The 21008-nt window shown below is 48.1% G+C and overlaps 1 protein-coding gene across 6 annotated transcripts in view; it reads left to right on the forward strand.

The window, feature by feature from the left end:
- The window catches only part of KCND3 (potassium voltage-gated channel subfamily D member 3), a 222176-nt gene that overhangs the window by 5851 nt on the left and 195317 nt on the right, over nt 1-21008 (forward strand). For all 6 annotated transcript variants that reach the window (XM_019018649.3, XM_055354838.2, XM_004026346.4 and 3 more), the window contains exon 2: nt 1089-2266. In XM_019018649.3, the coding sequence (XP_018874194.1) occupies nt 1161-2266 (1106 nt within the window). In that variant the 5' untranslated portion in view covers nt 1089-1160. The remainder of the gene's footprint in view (nt 1-1088; nt 2267-21008) is intronic.

A 21008-nucleotide genomic window follows, 5' to 3' on the forward strand; every position in this document is an offset into this window, starting at 1 on the left:
AAGCCAAATATAATTCTCTGTGCCATTGCTCCCTCTGTCCACACAGGTAATGGGGAAGTGCTTATGCAGTGTGGTTTAGAGAGGTGAAGGGACAGGGTAGCCTGGCTCTGGAAAAATCTCTGAGGGTGGAGTGGGGACCAGGTGAGAGAGGCTGGCATGGGAAGGAGTGTTGTTATATAACCTGAGGGAGCTATGGATGGTGGGCAGATGGAGATGGGAGGAGAGGAATCTAGGGACGGCAGTGAGTGCGGATCGGCTTCTTCTGGGGAGGGAGAGAGACAATGCATGGAAGTCAGGTGAACCAAGAAGCCAAAACGCCCTTCACAGAGCAGGGAAAGAGACCCTGCCCAGCCTCACAACCCTTCCTACGTCTTTCCATCATGGCTCTGAGGGTCTGAGGGGAAAAATTTGATACTAGGTTGCTAGGGCAAGGAGTAGGGGCTGAGTGTCCCTCAGAGTAGCACTTTGCCAGGGAGAGCCTTCTCCATGGGAGTTGGGGACAGAACCTCACCAATCCTGGTGGTCACCTGCCATCTCAGAGAATTTTCTGGACTTGGGCAGCCCCAGCCTCTTCCTCACTAGGGAGGAGTAGAAAGAATTGTTTACCTGATCTCACTCATCTACACCCCGTTCCTGATTACCCCAGTGGGTGAAAGAGTGAAAAAAAATTAGCATGTTTATCCCACTTTTAAATTCATTTAATGAGAACTCATTTACCCTCTCCCAATTTAAATTGGTAATAACGCCATAACCTTTCAGAGCTGATTATTACCCACGTCTTGCCAGATCTTCCTGCTAAAGAGGCCTTCCCTCCAAATGCTCTTGAGCCCTCTTGGAGCTTGACGATTTGTCAGGCAGTCAGCAACGTCTGGCGATCCCACCCTGCCGAGCTCCAGGAGCTAGGTGTTCTCCCAGTGTCTGGATGGCAAAGAATCAAGTCCTCTCTCTGTGGTGGGGATTTCAGTTTTATTAATCTGCCCTGGAGACTTTGGCCGTTTCACTCACCAGTGATCCTTTCCTGTGTCCCATTTCTTACCTGCCAGTCGATATGGACTCACCGCTTCTCTCTCTCCCCTCCTGTCTCCCAGGGTTTGCTGAACTAACTCCAAGCTGGTGTGCCTAGCGTCCGCGCGGCTGCCGGCCCAAGAGCTGGAGTCACCATGGCGGCCGGAGTTGCGGCCTGGCTGCCTTTTGCCCGGGCTGCGGCCATCGGGTGGATGCCGGTGGCCAACTGCCCCATGCCCCTGGCCCCGGCCGACAAGAACAAGCGGCAGGATGAGCTGATCGTCCTCAACGTGAGTGGGCGGAGGTTCCAGACCTGGAGGACCACGCTGGAGCGCTACCCGGACACCCTGCTGGGCAGCACGGAGAAGGAGTTCTTCTTCAACGAGGACACCAAGGAGTACTTCTTCGACCGGGACCCCGAGGTGTTCCGCTGCGTGCTCAACTTCTACCGCACGGGGAAGCTGCACTACCCGCGCTACGAGTGCATCTCTGCCTACGACGACGAGCTGGCCTTCTACGGCATCCTCCCGGAGATCATCGGGGACTGCTGCTACGAGGAGTACAAGGACCGCAAGAGGGAGAACGCCGAGCGGCTCATGGACGACAACGACTCGGAGAACAACCAGGAGTCCATGCCCTCGCTCAGCTTCCGCCAGACCATGTGGCGGGCCTTCGAGAACCCCCACACCAGCACGCTGGCCCTGGTCTTCTACTACGTGACTGGCTTCTTCATCGCTGTCTCGGTCATCACCAACGTGGTGGAGACGGTGCCGTGCGGCACGGTCCCGGGCAGCAAGGAGCTGCCGTGCGGGGAGCGCTACTCGGTGGCCTTCTTCTGCCTGGACACGGCGTGCGTCATGATCTTCACCGTGGAGTACCTCCTGCGGCTCTTCGCGGCTCCCAGCCGCTACCGCTTCATCCGCAGCGTCATGAGCATCATCGACGTGGTGGCCATCATGCCCTACTACATCGGTCTGGTCATGACCAACAATGAGGACGTGTCCGGCGCCTTCGTCACGCTCCGGGTCTTCCGCGTCTTCAGGATCTTCAAGTTTTCCCGCCACTCCCAGGGCCTGCGGATCCTGGGCTACACACTGAAGAGCTGTGCCTCCGAACTGGGCTTTCTTCTCTTCTCCCTCACCATGGCCATCATCATCTTTGCCACTGTGATGTTTTATGCCGAGAAGGGCTCCTCGGCCAGCAAGTTCACAAGCATCCCTGCCTCGTTTTGGTACACCATTGTCACCATGACCACACTGGGGTAAGTCAGCGCTGGTGGATGAAACCAGGATGGAGGTTGGAGGGCAGCTGGATGACCTCTGAAACCTTGGATGGCGTCACCATGGGTAGAGGAGGAGGGAGTCCCTTACCCAAGTGTTGGGGGCAGGGAAAGTTGCTGTATCCGAAGGGTAAAGCCCATGAGTCATCTGTTTGGGGGTGGTAGCTTGCTGGGAATTGAGTTTTCTTTTTGAGGTCGGGGCATGTGTTTTATAGAGCTAAGAAAATTAAGTCACCAATTCTTTTTTCAGCCATACCTTGTGTGCGTGTGAAGTCTCGGGGTGAGGTGATGTCTGCATTCATATATGCATCTGCGCATATGGGGCAGCGTGGGGAGAAGGTCAGGGCAGTTGTTGGGGAGGGAGGAGACTGTTGAGAAGTTCGGAGGGTTCAGATGTCCATTACCAGAAGATACCAAGAGCACTCTTTTTGGATCCTTTCTGCATTTTTTCTTTGTAGTATATTTTGCAGGCCATTTTCCCATTTGTTACGCTTTTCTCCTGTGCTGCCACAGACACTCAAGCGTTCAGTAGCTCTGAGCAGACTTTCTCTAAGTGACTCTGAACCTGGATTTTTCGCAAAGTGAGGCACGTGGTTTATTCTTTCTTTCTAAAGCAGTATCAGTCTTGCTTTTTAGTCTGAGTCAGTGATTGAATGACCTGGGTGACTGTGAGATGGTCTGAATGGATCATGTGGTCAGACACAGAAGCAGCAATATCATCAGAAGGAGGGACAGGTGCTCGGTGAGGTCATGGTAATTCCGTCTCTCTGAGGTCTCCTCTCCAGCTGAGGTCACAGAAATGTATTCATGATGCTGGGATGTGAAGCTTTCCATCAGAGGAAGGGGGCTCAGGAAGGAGATTACAGTCTTCACCCTAACAGGATTACAGCCAATAAAGGTGGCTTTATGGAAACATAGATTTCTTAGGGGTTTCTGCCTCAGCTATTAGAAACCATGGAACCTAATGCAAAATCCCTCCACAATTCGTATACTGGGTCTATATTTGCTTAGGCTAGGAAGCGTTATATTGCTGATGGAGAATTCATGAAGCTTTTTATTTTGTCTTTGACAGTGTGGTTGGTGGTGTCCTGGTGATTTGATTTTTTTTTTTTCCTGGCCAAAACCCAGAGGCGATAGTGTTGGTTTTTCCATAGTGCTGCATATGCTTATTGGGAATGACTGAGCAGGTGATGAGACCTTTTAAAATGATTACATTTGTCATTCTGCCACACACAAGAGGGAGGGAGTAGCAAGGGGAAGAGCAAGGGTGTCACCATCCATTTGTGAAGGCCACATTTGATTGGGGCGTTCCCTTTACTTCTCATCTGTCTGACAGAACCACCCTGCCCCTTCCTCCCACTCCAACCCACACACACACACACACACACACACACACACACACACACACACACACACACACTCTTCAAATGGCTGCTCACCCAGAGTGGGTAAGAATGTTTGGTCATTTGACCTTGTTTCTCTTGGCTCAGGTGGCAGATGTGGGCTTTTTGGCACAGTGGGGTATTTTGGGGATAAAATGGACTGGAGAGCTTGTGCTGTCAAGAGGTCGTCTTTATCCCTTTTAGGCTGACCCTGGCCATCCCTTCACCTTCCTGAAGGGGACCTCACCCATGGCCAGACACCTCACTTCCACTTCTAGTCAAGCTCCTGATGTGGCTCTGACTGCCCAATGCCCTCAGATGCCCCTTGATGGGACTCATGACATCAGAGAGATCCTTCAGGATAGCCACGTGGAGGAAAACAGGCATGGTGATAGCCACCTACTCATTACTTTTTATTAGTAGTATAACAGCATATGATTGTCTACTATATGTCAGCAGTGTACTAAGAACTTTGCATATATTATCTCTTTAAGTTTTTACAACAGCCCTGCAAGGTTGGAAAAAATTCTGTACCCTATAAAGATGCAGAAGCTGAGGCTCAGAGAGATTGTATAAACTTCCATAGTCACGTAGCTGATAAGGAGCAGAACTAATTTTCAAATACCAATCTGGCTGCTCCAGTGCCCTTTCTCCTTTCACCCTACTACTCATTCCCATGCCATCAGGGCCCCTAGGTAGAAATCAGACCTTCAGGGTTATTACTTTTTTATTATGGCCTCAGGGTGTGATATTCTATTCTAGTCATATTGCCAGTCAAGAAAGCATCAGCCCAATGAGTACTATATGCCAGGCACTGTACCAGACACACAGAGATTTTAAAAATAAAACATTTCCTTCTGAGCAGTTAAAATACTGACTTAGAAGTTAATGGTGATTAATCCATGTTTTAATGCTCTGGGGAAACCGCTGACTTCTTTTGTCATTCACCCTGTAGATGAAGGGGCAAGTCCAGCATCAAAGTGGAGTATCTTGGTCTCATTTTTACTTTCTTGGGAGGGAACTGATAGATTCTGCTGGAGGGTGAAAGGAAAGGTGCCTGCACTAGGGAGAAGCATGCTTTCACTGAATGTGGACCTGGTGGGTTCCCTCACCCCACATCTGACAATGAACGAGTTTGTTTTACCTTCCCCATGCATTTAAATGTCTAGCTTCTGGGAGGAGAACCAAATGGGCAAGAAAGGAAACCTTTAGTAGTGTCTTCCTTAAACTCAGATAAGTAATGAGAAAGCAACCTTTTTCTTTCCCTCTATCCTGGCTAGTGTAGGTCATTGCTGGGTCAGGCTACTTTGACTTTGACCTGAGTTGGCAGTTGACACCATTACCAGGCTCGTTGCTTGATTATACATAGCAAGCACTTGGCAAAATGCTTTTTAGTGGATGAGCCAGTGTGAATGGAGTGCCTCTTCCATTTGCTTGACCTGATACTATTCTCAGTCCCTTCTAGACCTACTTGTCCTCTCTAGAAGGTAGACCTAAGATTTCAGCCGGCACAGCCTGCAGCCCCCTCAGATATGTGTATTCTGCCCCAGCCCTGGTCCCCCAGGAGGGAGGTGAGCAGCCTTTACTTGGTGTATGATCTATTCCCTGGGCTGCCTTGCAGTACTGTGGAGATCTTCTTGTCTTTACTGGAGGTTTCACTGACTTGACCTTGGAAACTTTTCCCTCTTCCATGGCTAGTTTCTGTCCTGACCACATTCATGGTTAGTTGTAGCCTTGTTCAACCATTCCAGAAAGCCCATCTTTTTCTTTACACTGGCATTTGAGTCCAGGTGGCCATGGAATACCAAGGACCAATATCTTGCCATCATTCAGTTGCTTCCAACAGCTCACAGCAGATATCTACCTCTTCCTTTCTCCAGACACTCCCTTCCCCGGTCCTTCCCTGAGTTCCTATTTCCAGTCTGGAGCGGGAATGTCTCCAGCTCTTCGGCAGAGCAGGGCCGACTGATGCACGGAGAGCTGATACGTGGAGTAAAGGCATTCACTCTTCCTGCTCTGGTTGCCCTCTCTGCCTGCTTTCCCAGCACCTCGTTGATGAGTTACTCAGGTGTCCTCCAGGGAGGGATCTCCTGGAACCAATTATTACCGTTTAGTTAATATCTCAGAATACCTTAAGCACACAAGAACGATAACAGCCCAGCTGCTGTCAGGGCTTGAGGATGGCTTTTCTATGCAGCCTCCTGCACTACTGGGGAAGACCCTTTATGCTTTGCCCAGGTTTCCCTTGAGCCCCCTGACAGCTGAGTTCCCAAATGCTCCATTTGAGGTTTAATTTCCATCCTCATAATTGATGCTATAAATAAAATAAATCCTCAATTATCTCAGTTAACAGAGGGAAGGGATAACATAGAACTCCCAATATTCAATAAGACCAACCTAACTACTTTGAGAATGTATTATATGATGTAAACTCTCTCAAAGCAGATTTCCCTTCTTAACTTCATTTGACTTTGTTTGGCATCATGATTGTCCCGGACAGTCCATGGGGGAAGCTCAGTAGGGTCTGGGAAAGAGGAGAGCATGTGAGAGTAAAGCCTTGCAAGCGAGCATCCGCAAGGACCACGGGAGGCCAGTCCCAGGCCTGGTTTTGATGAGGCTGCTCTTGGGTATCCTAGGGAAGGGTTCAGAGCAGTGTCCGATCCTGATGAGATGGCTCACTGCTACTGGTTGTCTCAGTTATGTAATTGAGACCGGCAGCCTATCTGTCACCCCATGCTCTGAGATGAGAGAGCGTTTGACAGTGTCCAAAAATCACTTTAATGAAAACAGAATTGATTTTTACTTCTTCCAAGCAGGAAGCCGCCTCCAGGTGATTTGCATTTCACTTTAAAACATAATCCTGGAAGGGGCCTGCCTGAGGTTCGAAGAGGCGAGGAGACTAAGCCTGGGAGATCAATACAGGCACACCACAGAATGGGGTACTTGATAAGCCTCCCCACAGTGCCAGAAGTGGAGCCAGTCTGAGATCTGCTTTTGTTAACCCTTAAATACCTGAAATTTTATCTGCACCTTTATCTACTGCCTCCGGAGCCCATCAGTGCTCCTCTCAATGCCCAAGCACCTTGGCCCCAGGACACTGGCTAGTAGTGTCCACCTACTTGGGGGTGGGCCCCTGCCTAGGGGACTTGGATCTTAGGACACCTATTGGGAACAAACGACCTCAAAGCCTTTTCTTTGTTGACGTTTCTCTGTTGACATTTCTTTGTTGACAGTTCTCTGGTGCTGAAATTCTTAAGAGAGGGTGCAGAACTGCATCTCAACAAGGAATCTTTCATTCGTTCAACGTTTATTGAGTGCTTCCTACACTCCAGGCAGCATGGCAGCCTCTGAGAATACACAGGCACTATGATTGCACATCAGCCAATGTAAGGCACAGGCAACATGAATTGAATGAGACCCAGTTGTCTTCCTTTGAACTTGAGCACTCTTTCTGGTGCTCCAGAGACTACCCTTCACTCTGCTTCTGTGTCTGGCTGATACACATCATCCTTCAAACTCAGCCCCACATCACCTCCAGGAGCTGGGTACACTTCTCTTGCCTCCTCTTGTAGCCCTTTCATTACTCTGTTTTGTCATTGACACATTTTGTTAACTTCAGCTGTTTATGTGTCTTTCCGCCAGGATGTGAGCTCTCTGTTCCAGAGATCATGCATGATTCATGCCTTACACAGAGCTTGATATATAGTGTGTCTCAATAAGTATTTGTTCACTCAAACAGGTTCGTTTGTTTATACAGCTTTAGTTTTCTCATTTGATAACCATCTTCTGGTGATATGAGAACCGATGAATGTGCTATCAAAATGTTAGCTATATAGTCATGGCAGACATGATATTTGTGGACAGAGTGGAGATAGGGAGGCCAGGCAGGGCATTCTGTGGTTCTGATTTTAGGCTTAGCAGGGTTGGGACTTTCTTGCAAGGGAAGTTTGCATCCAACTCTTGGCTACTTGGCTATGCTTTTTCCTGCAGACTCTGGAGCCAGGGAGGAGGAGAAGGGGAGCCATAGGTAAGCCCCTCTACCCATGATGTTTTTCTCCATTCAGTTATTTACTCAACAAATGTTTATTGAGTACCTACTAGACACTGGGAATACAGCAGAGAAGAAAATAGTCTCTGATCTTGTGGAGCTTACATTCTAGTGGACAGTACCCAACAGCAAATAAATAAATACATTTTATCAGGTTGCAGAGAAAATTAAAGATGGATATGACAAGTATGGAGTGCTGAGTGTGGGGGCCTGGGCAGAGCAAGGGGTAGTTGCTATTTCATGTTACGAGGTCAAGAAGGGCCTCTCAGATATTCGAGCAGAGACCTGAAGGAATGAGGATAGCTTGGGGAGCAGCATTCCAGGCAGAGGGAATAGCAAATGCAAAGTCCAACAGGCAAAGTCCAACAGGCAGGAGGGGCCTTGGTGTGCTGTTCTTGAAAAAGTAAGAAGGTCCAAATGGTCAAGCTGCAAGATCAGGAGACAGGAGAGTACCAGATGAGGCCAGAGAGGTAACAGGGGAAGCAGCTCAAGTAGGGTCCTCATGACCACCACAAGGACTTTGTCTTTGCTCTGCTTGGCATGGGAAGTCACTGGAGGGTTTTGAGCCACTGACTTACATTTTTAAAGGATTGCTCTGGCTGCCAGATAGTAAATACCTTGTAAGAGAGAAGCTAACGCAATAATCCAGGCAAGAAATCAAGGTGGCTTGGACTGAGGGTGGTGGCAGTGGAAATGGGAGAAGTGAGCAATTCTGCGTGTATTTGAATGTAGAGGCACCAGGAAGCTTTCTCAGGAAGTGCTTGTTGGTCCTGCTCCCACCAAGCTTCACCAGCTCCCACAACAGGGGACTTGCTCAGAAGACACAGTCCTGAAGATCTTCTCTACCCCTGGGAGAAGCATTTCACAAGAAGAAACCTCAAGGCCTCGCAGGATGGCTCCAAGGCCAGGGGCAGCCGAGACCTCAGAATGTAACAAACCAGCCAAAGCACCTGAGTTGTAGCATCAGTATCTTGGAGTAGGCCTGATGCTGACAGTAAGCAGGCAGCGTCTGTATCTGGGTGGAACTTTCCTTTCAACCCGGGCAACATTTACTGGGCACCTGGCAAGTGGCTGGGCACAGTTATCCCTGCCATGAGGAGGACAGTGTTGACACAGACACGAAAACAGAGAGGCCACTCTAAAACTCAGCAGCTATGATAGCTGCAGCAGAGGAAGCCAGAGGGCTTCAGGCTGCAGAGAAGGGAAAGATTAATTCACACCGTAGGATTTGAGCCTTTTGGGTGCTTCACACCGGGAGCATCACATTGAATTTGTCTTCTGATTCAGCAATTCAAATTGCTGCAATTTTTGGAAAGGGATTTCTAGGCTGGTGCCCATTTCACAGATCTTTTCTGGAATCCCTCAAAATCAATCCCAATCTCTCTCTGTATCTCTCTGTTTGGTTTTGTTTGGGTTTCCCTCTTTAAACACACCCATTAAACACAACCGGGATTCCTCCTGAGGAGCAGCAATTATTCTGCCTCAAGATAGTATAAATAAAAGGCAGCATTTCCATCTTCAGGAGGAGGGAAATGCCCCTCAGTAATTACTTGAGTATTTTTGTTTCTCCCACCCAGGAGGGAGCTCCTGTCCCAGGCCATTGCAGGGCTCTTGTCCATGCTCCATTGTAGCTGGGAGCTCTTTCCCATCAGGGAGAGGAGCAGAGACTTTTAGCTCTGAGTCTCCTCACCTCCCACCCGCTATCCTCAGGCAGGTGGCTCTGCACACGACCAACCACTTCCAGGAAGCTGATACTCTACCAAATACTCATACCTTAAGTGTTCATCCTCTAGTGATGTCCAAGTTTTTTTTTTTTTTTTAATCTGGGAAACAGGGACCAGGCCCCCAGAAATTTATTTGGAAGAAGTGCACAGTATTGACCTCAAATCAACTTCTAGTGACAAGCAGGAAGGAGTTCCCACAATGCTTTTGGGTATCCGAAGTTTTCTGCCAGAAGGCTCAGCTGCCACAGCCTCCAGAACAAGTTCAGACTCCAGCCTCTGTCCAGCCTGCTTTTCTCCGGCCAGAACACAGGCATCTTTTCCCCACTCTTACCTCCCTCCAACTAGCTCAATGCAAATGATGGGTGTATGGGAAGATGGGGACTGGAGAGGGAAGATAGCTGAGCCTTTGCTGACCATGACTGGATGGAGGAAGATTGCATTTAGCTCGTGTAATCTTATTCTGGGTGTCCGGACTCGAATGAGTGTCATTAAACTGAATCAGAAAAATCGTTTTAATATAAGTGCCACCTCATACACAAGCTAGTTGATGGAGAGATGGATGAGGCTGGGGACGCCTCCTTTGTAATGTGATGCTGTAAGATCCTATCACCCTCATTATCTCCCACTGAGCCAACGCATCATAATACCCATGAGTGGCAGAACAGCTTGAATTTAATATACAGAAAGTCCAATCAAACAATAAATGGATGAAACTATATAAAGAAACCATTTTCTGGGAGGCTGGCTCCATTCTCTGGGATTCAGCTCCCTAACACAAGAAATGTGCATCAATTTTCCCCAACTATTGCAGCTGCCAAATCTACCACATGTGATATTTGTTTGCTTCAGAAGTGGAAAAGGGGAACTTCCCCCCTACATTATCTAGCTATCACTGCAAAATTGCAAATCACATTTTCTTTGATTTGCACCCAGTGGTTTCCAGTGGCACAGCCAGCAACTTCCGATCCCAACAGGACTGGAAACATAGCCCTCCCTCCATCCCAGAACCTTATCAGTCCCAGTGGAACTTTGTTATTTTCTTTATATGAAAACAAATTCTGGACACCAGAGTGGGCTGTTTAGGAGACTGGGAAATCTCTACCGTTTGCAGTCATCCAAAGGAAATGGCCAAACCATGGGGCCTTGCTGACACACTCCAGGTGCCTATGATGTTCTAACTGTCCAGAGCCTTGCCTTCGAGGTTATACAAAGTAAATGTTTCACTCTGAACTGGATTTCTCCCAGTGGCATAGTCCTCCGTCTTTTCTTCCATCCCTATTTCCCAGCCAGTTATTGAAAGACTGTAAATGCAAATATCAACTGATCAGCCAAACAATTAAAAAGGCAAATCAGCTGCTTAAAAACTAAACAATGCATGTCAAAGACTGATGGAAATAATGTTTTTATGGTTCTTGATGTGGGAGTTTTTCCAGTGCTATTTTTCCAGTGGCATGGATAACCAAGAGTTAACCATAATTACAGGCTTATAGCTGCTGAGGAGTATCATTAGTTTATTTTTACTTCTTCCTGGACATGCATACTTAAGCAGAAAAGAAAACTAAGAGAATTAAACTAAATGATATCAAAACCATGGACAGCACAAATCTTGATTCAATTGAACAAACATTATTCAACATCCAGTTGAATTTGCAAGGCATATTAGTAGGCATTTTGGGGGATAGAGAAATAAAGAAAACATGAGGCTTGTCCCTAAGAAGTTGTCAATATAGTGGGGAATTGGAGTATGTCCATGAGAGTGTACAAGAGAGAATGGGGCATGTGCTGAAAAGATCAGGAGTACAGAATAAATGCTTAATAAACATTTGTTAATGAATGAACGATTGGCTTCATGGTAAAGAGATTTTAGCTAGACCAACAATGGTGAATAGGATTTTGATATGTAGAAGTGGGAAATCCTAATAAATTGCAAAAGGGCTTGATGTTTGGGAAGCTTAACTAATATGCTGGTTTGCTAGTGTTTAAGATATACAAATAGGAAAATAGCTAGAGATAAGCAGTAACAAAATATTTGACAGAGATGCAGAGAGCCTAAAATATTAGGCTAAGGAATTCATTTGATAGGCATTAGGGAACCACTAAAGGTAGTCCAGTGTGTATTGATCAGGAAGATTTATTTGGCAGCTGTCTTCTGGATGAATGTGGAAGGGAACCCTTGGACACAGGAAAGTCAGCCAGAAGATTAAGCCAGTTAAGAAGTAAAGAAGGCTTGACTAAGACAGTTGCAATGAAACAGAAGAGAAAGGACTGGAATGGAATGACACCCCGGAAGAGAAGTCAAAAGAACTCTGGAATTATAAGACTGGATGAGTAGAGGTGTGGAGTTGACATGAGTAGAGGTATGGAGGTTGGAGTTCCTTAGAGAAGGAACAGGTTGTCAGGAGGTCAAGAGGGAAGACAGAGCCAGTGAGCTTGGCTTTAGACCTGTAGTGTTTGCAGTTAACCCTGGGTGTCCTTGAGGTGGTTGGCAGACAGGTGGAAAGATGGGTCTGGAGCTTAGCAGGGAGAAAGAGGATAAACAGGCCGTTTCCAAAATCATCAGCTGAAGCAGAAAAAATAGATGAGATTGGCCAGGGAAAGATGAAGGGAGGGAAGAGAAGAGGGCATGGGGAGCATTTCCTGCCTCGTGCCCTACTTCTCTGGCACCTGCCCCCAGTCGGAACTTTGGTGCTGTCTATGAACAGCTTTGCTGTTTAGCTTTGCTGAAGCTTGGATTCAGTCTCTCATCTTCACCTGTGGAAATTCCCTTTTATACTGTGTTTCTGCTGAAGCCAAAAGGTCACATTGGGTTTCTGAGTAAAACAAGGGTTTTTGTTTGTTTGTTTGTTTGTTTGTTTTGTGGTGTTTTTTTTTTGCCTCCTGCAATGATTATTAAACAAACAGCACGCACCCAAGAAAGCAGAATTTATGAGCTTTGCTAAAATAATAATAATAATAAAGGGACCCTTACATTGGCATGTGGATGGCACATGGGGTCTAAATGGCCACAGACCAAGGACCATTTCTCCTTGTCCAAGGGTGATGCTGCTTCAGAGTGGTACTACCTTCGTGGGTGACACTGTCCTGGTTCTTGCAGTGCCAAGCTCTTGGCAGAACTTCCACACACTTAAGACACCACTTCTCTCATTTACTCCTTCCTTTCCCTTGGAGAAAAATGTCAGATGCACCCGCTGGTATCACTGGGAGCATCCTGTGACCTGCCCCCTCTAGGAGACATCTGTCTTGGGCCCTTGGTAAGAAACTAGGGGAAGTGATGGTTCACTAATTCAGCAAACATGCATGGAGCTGACACTATGAAGATGACCCAGTCCTAGTTGATATGAGGGGCTGCAAAGAGAGAAAGCGGTGGGGACTAAATCCCTTGAGGTGGATGTTAGGTTCCCATTCTACATATGAGAAGATTATGAGACGATTAAAACATTGTGCCCAAGCTCCCACATGGTAGTAGCATTACTGGGTTCAGACTGAGGTCCTTTGACTTCATTAGAGTCCACTGGCTTCATTAGGAGCTTTAGTCCAGTAAGAGAAATGCCTGTGTTCACAGGGCTATACATTTCTGGGCTCAACAATGTCAGAGGCATGAGTCAAGGACAGGAAAGTGTGAGGAGAAGATGGAGGAGGCAAGGATCAGGGAAGGCTTCTTGGAGGAGGTGGCATTTCATCTGGCCCTTAAAAGATCATTTTGGTGGAAAAATTAAATACATTAATTCATTTGATTGTTTATTCAACAAATGTTGTGGGTCTGCCATGCAACAGGCATCATGCTGGAGGCCAAAGACGTGTCTGTGAACAGAACAGGCAAATTATCTGAAGCAGACCTTTTAGTAAGAGCAGCACATGATCAACAAATGAATGTTTAAAATGAGAAGGATTGGGAGGCTGAGGTGAGTGGATCAACTGAGGTCAGAAATTCGAGACCATCCTGGCTGACATGGTAAAACCCTGTCTCTACTAAAAATACAAAAATTAGCTTGGAGTGGTGACAGGTGCCTGTAATCCCAGCTACTCAGCAGGCTAAGGCAGGAGAATCTCTTGAACCTGGGAGGCAGAGGTTGTAGAGAGCTGAGATCGCGCCATTGCATTCCAGCCTGGGCGACAAGAGTGAAACTCCATCTCCAAAAAAAAAAAAAAAAAAAAGAGAGAGAGAGAAGGAAAGATTGGAATAAAAGCTATGAAAAAAAGAGAGAAAGCTGGTAAGAGGAGAGACAGTGAAGGCCATTAGCTTGCACGTGGAGTGAGCCAAGGGGTCACAGCAGGAGAGTGCACAGGGGCAGCCATCCAGCATCCCCCCAGGAAAGTGTCATCCGCAGTTGGTTTCGAGATGGAGAGAGGCTGCCCCACAACAGAGATGACGATTTAATAGCTGTGTTTGAGTCTCTTTAGGGTTGTTAGCCAGAAGGTGGAGAAACAGCTGTTTGCCACTCCACTGAAGATTGAATGAGTAGAAATAGGTTCACCCTGACATGTGAGATGACTGTCATTATCCCTAACAACAACAATGACAGCAATAATACCAGCTAATACTATTGAGTCTTTATAATGTTATTAATTATTTTTACGTATTTTGCTCTCCCAATAACCATATGAGAGCAGTATTACTATTATCTGTGTTTTGTAGCTGAGGAAGCCTGCTCAGAGCCTACCACTGATCAGTGGAGAATTTGGGATTCAGACTGGCAGTGAGCTGACCAGTGTCTGCTCTTGCCTATCATTTTCCACCGGGATTGCCACTGGAGGCATTTGGGAGCCTGAAATGCCTTCCCTGGAAGGTGGAGAAATCTCATTCCACAACCTCTGACTTGAGCATAGGAGAGGAAAATACATGTGCCCCCAATGTCCTACCACACCAGGACCAAAGACTCTTGGGCTCTTTTGGCACAGGTTCTGAGGGTGAAGGGTGGACACAGAATGGACGAAGAATGGACAAAGGGAAGGTCAGAGTCAAGGGAGACAAGGTCAGTAGGCACACGAGGGTGGGCATGGAGGCTCGTGTGGCCAACAGGGATATGGACACCCGCGGCAGGCAGGCAGTGGTTCACCAGCAGGGGAAGCACATACTGGCGAAAGGGAAGGAAAACAAAAAAGAAGGAAATGGGAAACTTTCATGTATTATAAACTTCATGTTTTTGCCCCTCCAAAGAAAAAAAAAAAAAGCCTGAGAGGGTAAATATGCATACTATGTAAATATCTTTTATAATAACTTTTAAAATCTCATGCTGTCTCCTGCTCTTGAGAGATTCTGGTTCCAGGGAGCCTTGTTGCTAGTGTCCTGGACTGGGAGTTGGTGACGTCCCTACCCACTCCACAGTGGCTTTGGGTATCACTCAGCCTTTCAGCCGGTTCCCTCCTAGTCCACTAGAGAGATCACAGCCCAGCCAGCAGAGAGCTGGAAGCCAGTTCCCACATTTCTGGGGACCAGGTGGGGGAGCCTGTCAGAAGCCCATGACAGAGCACAGGTTCCCCCGTCTGCCATATGCCCCTCTGCAGTAGGTCCTGGCATTGACCTGCAGACACTTCTGGTTCCAGGAGATAACAGAGATGGGGCCGGGGGTAGGGGAGGAAGATCCTCCTGGAGATGTCACCCCTGAGTGTAACAGGACAGGCATTGCCTCACAGCCTTCCTGAGGAACCCCCAGTCACCAGGTATGGATCTTTCTTCATAAGTTGTGATCCTCACTTTCTCCTCTGCTGGCTCTTCTGACGTTGTAGCTGTTGGCCTCATTCTTTTTCATGCCATTTTTGCACAAGATAGATGAAGATCAATACAGCTTATGTGACCCTAGATTTTTTTTTTCTTTTTTCCCTTCGTCCGTGGCCCATTTCTCTTCTGCCTGCAAAAATTGCTTTGAGTTCCTGAGATTTTTGTACCTGAGGACTCGTGCCCCTGCCTTCTGAGCCAAATCCCCCTTCTCTCCTTTCTTTCCTCACTGCAGCAGAAGCTTGTCTCAAGCAAGCAAAAGTGTGTTGTGTGGATTAATAAAAAAAGTTCTGCAGCCCAGCTGGCATGCTCAGAGTTTGGGCAGGGCTTACAGAGAGATTATGAAGCATTATGCCCACCTCCCTCCTTCTCACCCCCACGCATTGTGTGTGTCTTTCTGAATATTTCCATGTAAGGTCAGCTTCTCATCCGAGGAGCAGAGGCTGCTGTGTCCCTGCTCTGAGTTAAGTGCTTTATGCCTGAGCTGGCCCACATAGGTTGCCTGAATCCTTTGGCTAGAGTGGGGCTCTGTAGGACCCTGGCAAGACCACTGGATTGGGAGTCAGGAGATGTGGGTGTGGGGCCAGCTTTGGCAAGCTGTGTGACTTAGGGCAGGTCACTTCCTCTCTCTAGTCCTCAGTATCCTCTTCTGAATGGTGAGGGGGTTGGATTGAATGAATTCTCACCTACTAGCCAGCTGCACAAGGCTTAAATCTCTCACTTTTCCAAAGTAAACAGGTTATTAGCCCAGTAGCCTGGATAATCCTTACCCTGGAGAACCAGCCCCTAAGAAGGTAGTGCACTGGGGTCCTTCTATTCCCATTTCTTCTCCTCCAAAGAAGCAGAAGTCAAAGAGTCCTTGACTAAAGCAGCCATCAGAAATGCAAGTCTGCAGAGAGGCCTGGGAGGCCCTGCCTGCAGACTCCTCCAGGGTGCGTGAACAGGGTACTTGACGGTGAGCTGGCAGGACGCAGATCAAGGTCAACAGCCTCGCCCACACAGGGCTGAGGTGCCGTGCTTGGAGAGAGCAGGGAACCGTGAATTCAGCTCCCTGGATGCCTCTCGTTGGGCCAGGAGAGGGAATAGCATAAGACATTAACCCTGGGACCAAGAGGCTTTTTAAAGGATGAGCTCAGACGGACACTTAAGCCCCACAAATGCTAGATTTAGGGTCTAGTTTGCTATTCCGTTTGGAGCTGGGCTGTCTTCAGCACCATCCCCAGCAGAGGGCAACAGGTCTGCCTGAGTATTTCCAGGGATGGGGAGTTTACCCCCCCATCCCGTTTTTTTGTTTGTTTGTTTGTTTGTTTTTGAGACGGAATCTCACTCTTGTCTCCCAAGCTGAAGTGCAATGGCGCGATCTCGGCTCACTGCAACCTCTGCCTCCTGGGCTCAAGCGATTCTCCTGCCTCAGCCTCCCAAGTAGCTGGGATTACAGGCATGCGCTACCATGGCTAAATTTTTTTGTATTTTTAGTAGTGATGGGGTTTCTCCATGTTGGCCAGGCCGGTCTCAAACTCCTGATCTCAGGTGTTCTGCCCGCCTTGGCCTCCCAAAGTGCTGGGATTACAGGCATGAGCAACCATGCCCCATGAGTTTACCCTCTTTGATGCAGTTCATTCCACTGGTAGAGAGATTCAGTGATCGCCAACCTCCTCTTTGTGTTGAACTCAAATCTATTTTCTCTATACCTCAGAAAGACAAGAGCTTTGAGAACCTGGAAGGTTCTGTTATGAAATAGTTCTGGAAGGCAGGTATAACTCAGATCAGGGAAGTCATTAGGGGACTCTGTGTCAAGAGGACCTGTGATACATCTGTCCTGGCACAGACTTAGGGTGACCCAGGCCCAGCCCTGGAAGAGTGAAGTCCGTCGGTGGGTGGAGGCTTCCCAGTGAGCCACCACTCAGGGACCTCACCAGGCCCTCTGGGATAAACAGCCAAGGACGTTTGCAGCATGAATGGGTGGGTTATGGGGGTAAGCAGAGCTCTCACCCCTTCTTCTGTCTCCTACCACCCCAGCCCTACTGATACCTCCACTAGTGGCTGGTTTCCTCCATTCACACTCCCATCACCAACTTGTTTTTCTTCCCTTATTATCCTGTTGGTCTGTAAATGGCCCTTTCCTTCTCCACCCCCATTATTTTATTACATGAGTTCCCTGCAAAATGCAGGGGAATCTATATATTGCTGTTAGCATCCGTGTGGGCAGCATGGCTTATATTACCTTGAGTTATTTGAATGAAACCAACCATTAAATGATCACAGAGGGCTGGGGAGAGGGTAAGTGTGTGGGCTCTCTCCAGGATGTGAGCATCTTCTTGACTTTCCTTCCAGTGTGCAGAGGGGATAAGGACTGGGGAGCCAGCAGCAGGGTGGTGCCAAGGAAGGCCAGCTTGGTGGGGTGAGCCAGGTGAGTGAGTCTTATAGGGAGGTCCCAGTCACCACCATCTGAAAGCCTCCTAAACAAGCCCTGCTTGCATTGGCAGCTCTTGCTCCCCAAAGCCGGGGCAATTGTCCTGGAACCCAGCTCCCAGCAGAGTGCCTGGCACACAGAGGGGCTCAGTGGACATATACCGGTCCATTGCTGCCTTGTCATGGTCATGCTGGCTCACTTCAGACAGGGAGAGGCGCCTGTACATGTGTGGATCAAACATATTGAAGGATAAAACTTCAAAACAAGCAGGAGTCAAGTGCAAGGTTTGTACATTTCATGAAATGACATGAGGGAGGGTGTGCCCAAATTTGGAATGGCATATGTAATTTGGGGACATTTCCTATCCAGATAGGGGCTGCAAGGGGATCATCAATCTGTTCCACTTAGAGAAATCACAGAAGAGCTAGAACTTATAGGAGGGTGTAAATCACATGAGAAAGCTGGTTTGGAGAGCTGGAAAGGGCAAGTACTCTGGGCAAAAAGTGGAAGTTGGAGGAGAGACTCAGAACCTGATACCATGCTCCTGGCGTGTGTGTGTGTGTGTGTGTGTGTGTGTGTGTGGTTTTGCTGGCCATAAGGGGTCGGGGAGGGAGGAGGGAGTTCTCAGAGTAACCTGGGCCATTGTTGACTTAGGGAACTTTAGGATCCTGCCCTCTTCCTGCCATCCAGAGTCCCTCCATTCTTGGAAGATTACCTCTTCAGAGGTGACCCTTCTGTCACACCAGAAGCAGCATTCTGATCCAGAGCTGGATCTTCTGGTCCTTAGATGAGCCTCTGACCCAACCTCCACACCCCTTTTACTCAGAAAGCAACTCTGTGCCTGGAGAATCCAGAGAGAATTGCTGGGGGATCTTTCCTGAGCCAGAGAGATTCAACAGTCCTTGGACTTGCAGTCCTATTTACAAAAAAAATGAGTGTTTGGGGGCAGTTTGGGGGGGTGCAGCAAAGCTTTTGATTGCAGATGCTGTTTCGAATCTGCTGTTGCCCATTTCTTTTATCTGCTCAACAAACATTCCTGGCGTGCTGACCATGTGTTCAGGCCCTTTAGGGTGATGAACAGCTTGCCAGGTGTGGTCACTATGCACAGAAAATGAACCAGATGAACTGGATGACAGGCTCATTGGCAGAGTTAAAGATTGCACACATCGGGAAATGGGGAGAAAGGTGAGGGAAGCAGCCCTCAGTGCCCCAGCTCACAGGATCCCTCTCTCGTCATTGCTTAGTCCCTCCCTGGTGGGTAGGACAATACCCCCTCCTTTTCCCAACTTTGCAAAGGAAGTAGTTCTGTTCTCCATTCTATTCTTGTGTCTACCTCCTAGTAACACCTAGAATTTCAAAAATATAAACTTTGATTCTGCTCCAAGAGGAGCCCCTCTGAGTTAGTGCTGCCTTTCCTGCTCCAAGTGTGCTGATGTTTTCCCTTAGAGCTGTGCTTCCCATTGTGGTCACCTGACTGTGCCTTTGACCTTGCTCCTCTGGGGCTGGCTAGGCTGCTTGAGGCAGGAGGTTACTGACCAGGGCTCTGCTGTCCCCACCCCACCAGCTGCCTCAGGAGCTGCAGGGGCCGGGGGAGGGAGGGAATCTCTATCAGTCTGCATGCCTGTAACTCCTTCTCACCCACCTGTGTACTGCAGCCTGCAGGTTGGGAGGCTGTACTTTAGCATCCCGGGCTTCAGCCTGCCCAGGAGTCACCCCTCCCCACCTACTGCTCTCAGCGTCCCAGCTGGGCCATCCTCAGTGAAAAATCTGCTTTGACCAGAGCAGTGTGTCAAGCCAGGGAAGACAGTCAGGTCCCAGAGCCCAGTATTGTGGCCCAGGAAGACTGTTGGCCCCTTTCCCCTCCCTGCCTGGCCCTGGCTGGGAGCCTGGGCAGCCATAATGGCATGTAAGTGCCTGTTTCCCTCCTTCTTCCAAATCACAATAGAGTTACAATCAGAAAGCAATTCAGAGACCCTGACTAGTAGGTAGGATTAAGGATTGGGATAAAGGATGACTTCTCTTCTTCTTTCTTGTGGAGGACTAATTCCCTCTGAATCCTGAGATGGTGCCTCAAGGAAGGCCGTAAGATGATTCTGAGAGAAGCTGAGGTTTTGCTTAGGCAGGAAGCCCTTCAAAAAAGAAGTCCTTGCGTGCATGCTGGTGTGGTGATGGAGAGGCAGTGCAGCCTGCCTAGGCGTTTCTGTCCCCAGAAGGCCATGTAGCCATAAGGTCCACTATTACCTTCTTTGTGTCTAGCAATGCTTGCTCTCAGGAAGTCTCTCCTGAGGTCTGACTTTGTCCCTCATGACGGTAGGCTCAGTTCACTTCCTCACATCAGCCCTCACTGGAACTAGAGATCTGCTAGTCAGCCCCCTTCCTCCGTGTAAAAACTCTTTGACAATTGGGACCTTGGCAGGACTGTCTGTTAGGGTAATAATGACAGGAAAATCCTCATACGGTGGACCAGGTCATGTTCTCAGTGCTCTGTGTTTAATTCCATTTCACAGCAACCCTTATCAAGTAGGCATTACTATCATCCCCACTTTACAGGTGAGAAAACTGAGGAACAGAGAGATTAAGTAACTTGTCAAGGGTCACGTAAGTACTGAATGACAGAGAAGGGTTTCACCCTGAGGCATTCTGGCTCTAGGACCCCCTTAACCACTGCCTTCAGCTGACTCTCTCAGGTTCACGATATTCTCCTTAGGACCTATTTTCTAGCTCCTTCTTCAATTCCTTTGTGGGGCTCTGAATCAGTTAGCTTTTACTGTATAACAATCCACCCCTGAAAATCTAGTGGCTTAAATCATAAACATTTATTACATCTCATGATTCTGTGTGGTGGGGGGTTGAGTTGTCTGGGCAGTTCTCTTGGTCTGGTCTGGCTTAGCTGATATCCCTGGTCATTGGAGACCCAGCTGGGGATGGGTGGTCTAGGATGGCCTCAATCACATATCTGGTGGCCTGCTCAAGATCTCCTGGGGCAACAAAGAGAGGTGACATGGCTGTTGTCTCACATCATCCAGCGGGCTATCCCAGATCCTTCAAATGGTGGTGGTCACAGGGTTCCCAAGAGCTGCACGACAAGCCAAGCCCTCATACACAAGCTCTGTTCAAGCCTCTGCTTGTGTCACAGTTGTTAATGTCCCAATGGCCAAAGGAAGTTGCATGGCCAAACCCAGGTTAAAAGAGTAGATAAATAGATTCTACCTTTCAATAAGAGGAGAAGCAGCAACATCACATTGCACAGTGGTATACATACAAAGGGATGAAAAGAGTTGGTGGCCATTTTCACAACCAACCTCAGGGTCCTAACCATGAACCATGTGGACTGAATTTCATAGTGGGAAATACAAAGAAGGTCTGGACAGGCAGGGCATCCACATAGGCTTTTGCCTGATCAAAAGTCCAAGTTGTTTCTACTGAGGTAGTGAAGCCCAT

This window comes from Gorilla gorilla, chromosome 1, assembly GCF_029281585.2.
Source record: "Gorilla gorilla gorilla isolate KB3781 chromosome 1, NHGRI_mGorGor1-v2.1_pri, whole genome shotgun sequence".
Taxonomy (NCBI): domain Eukaryota; kingdom Metazoa; phylum Chordata; class Mammalia; order Primates; family Hominidae; genus Gorilla; species Gorilla gorilla.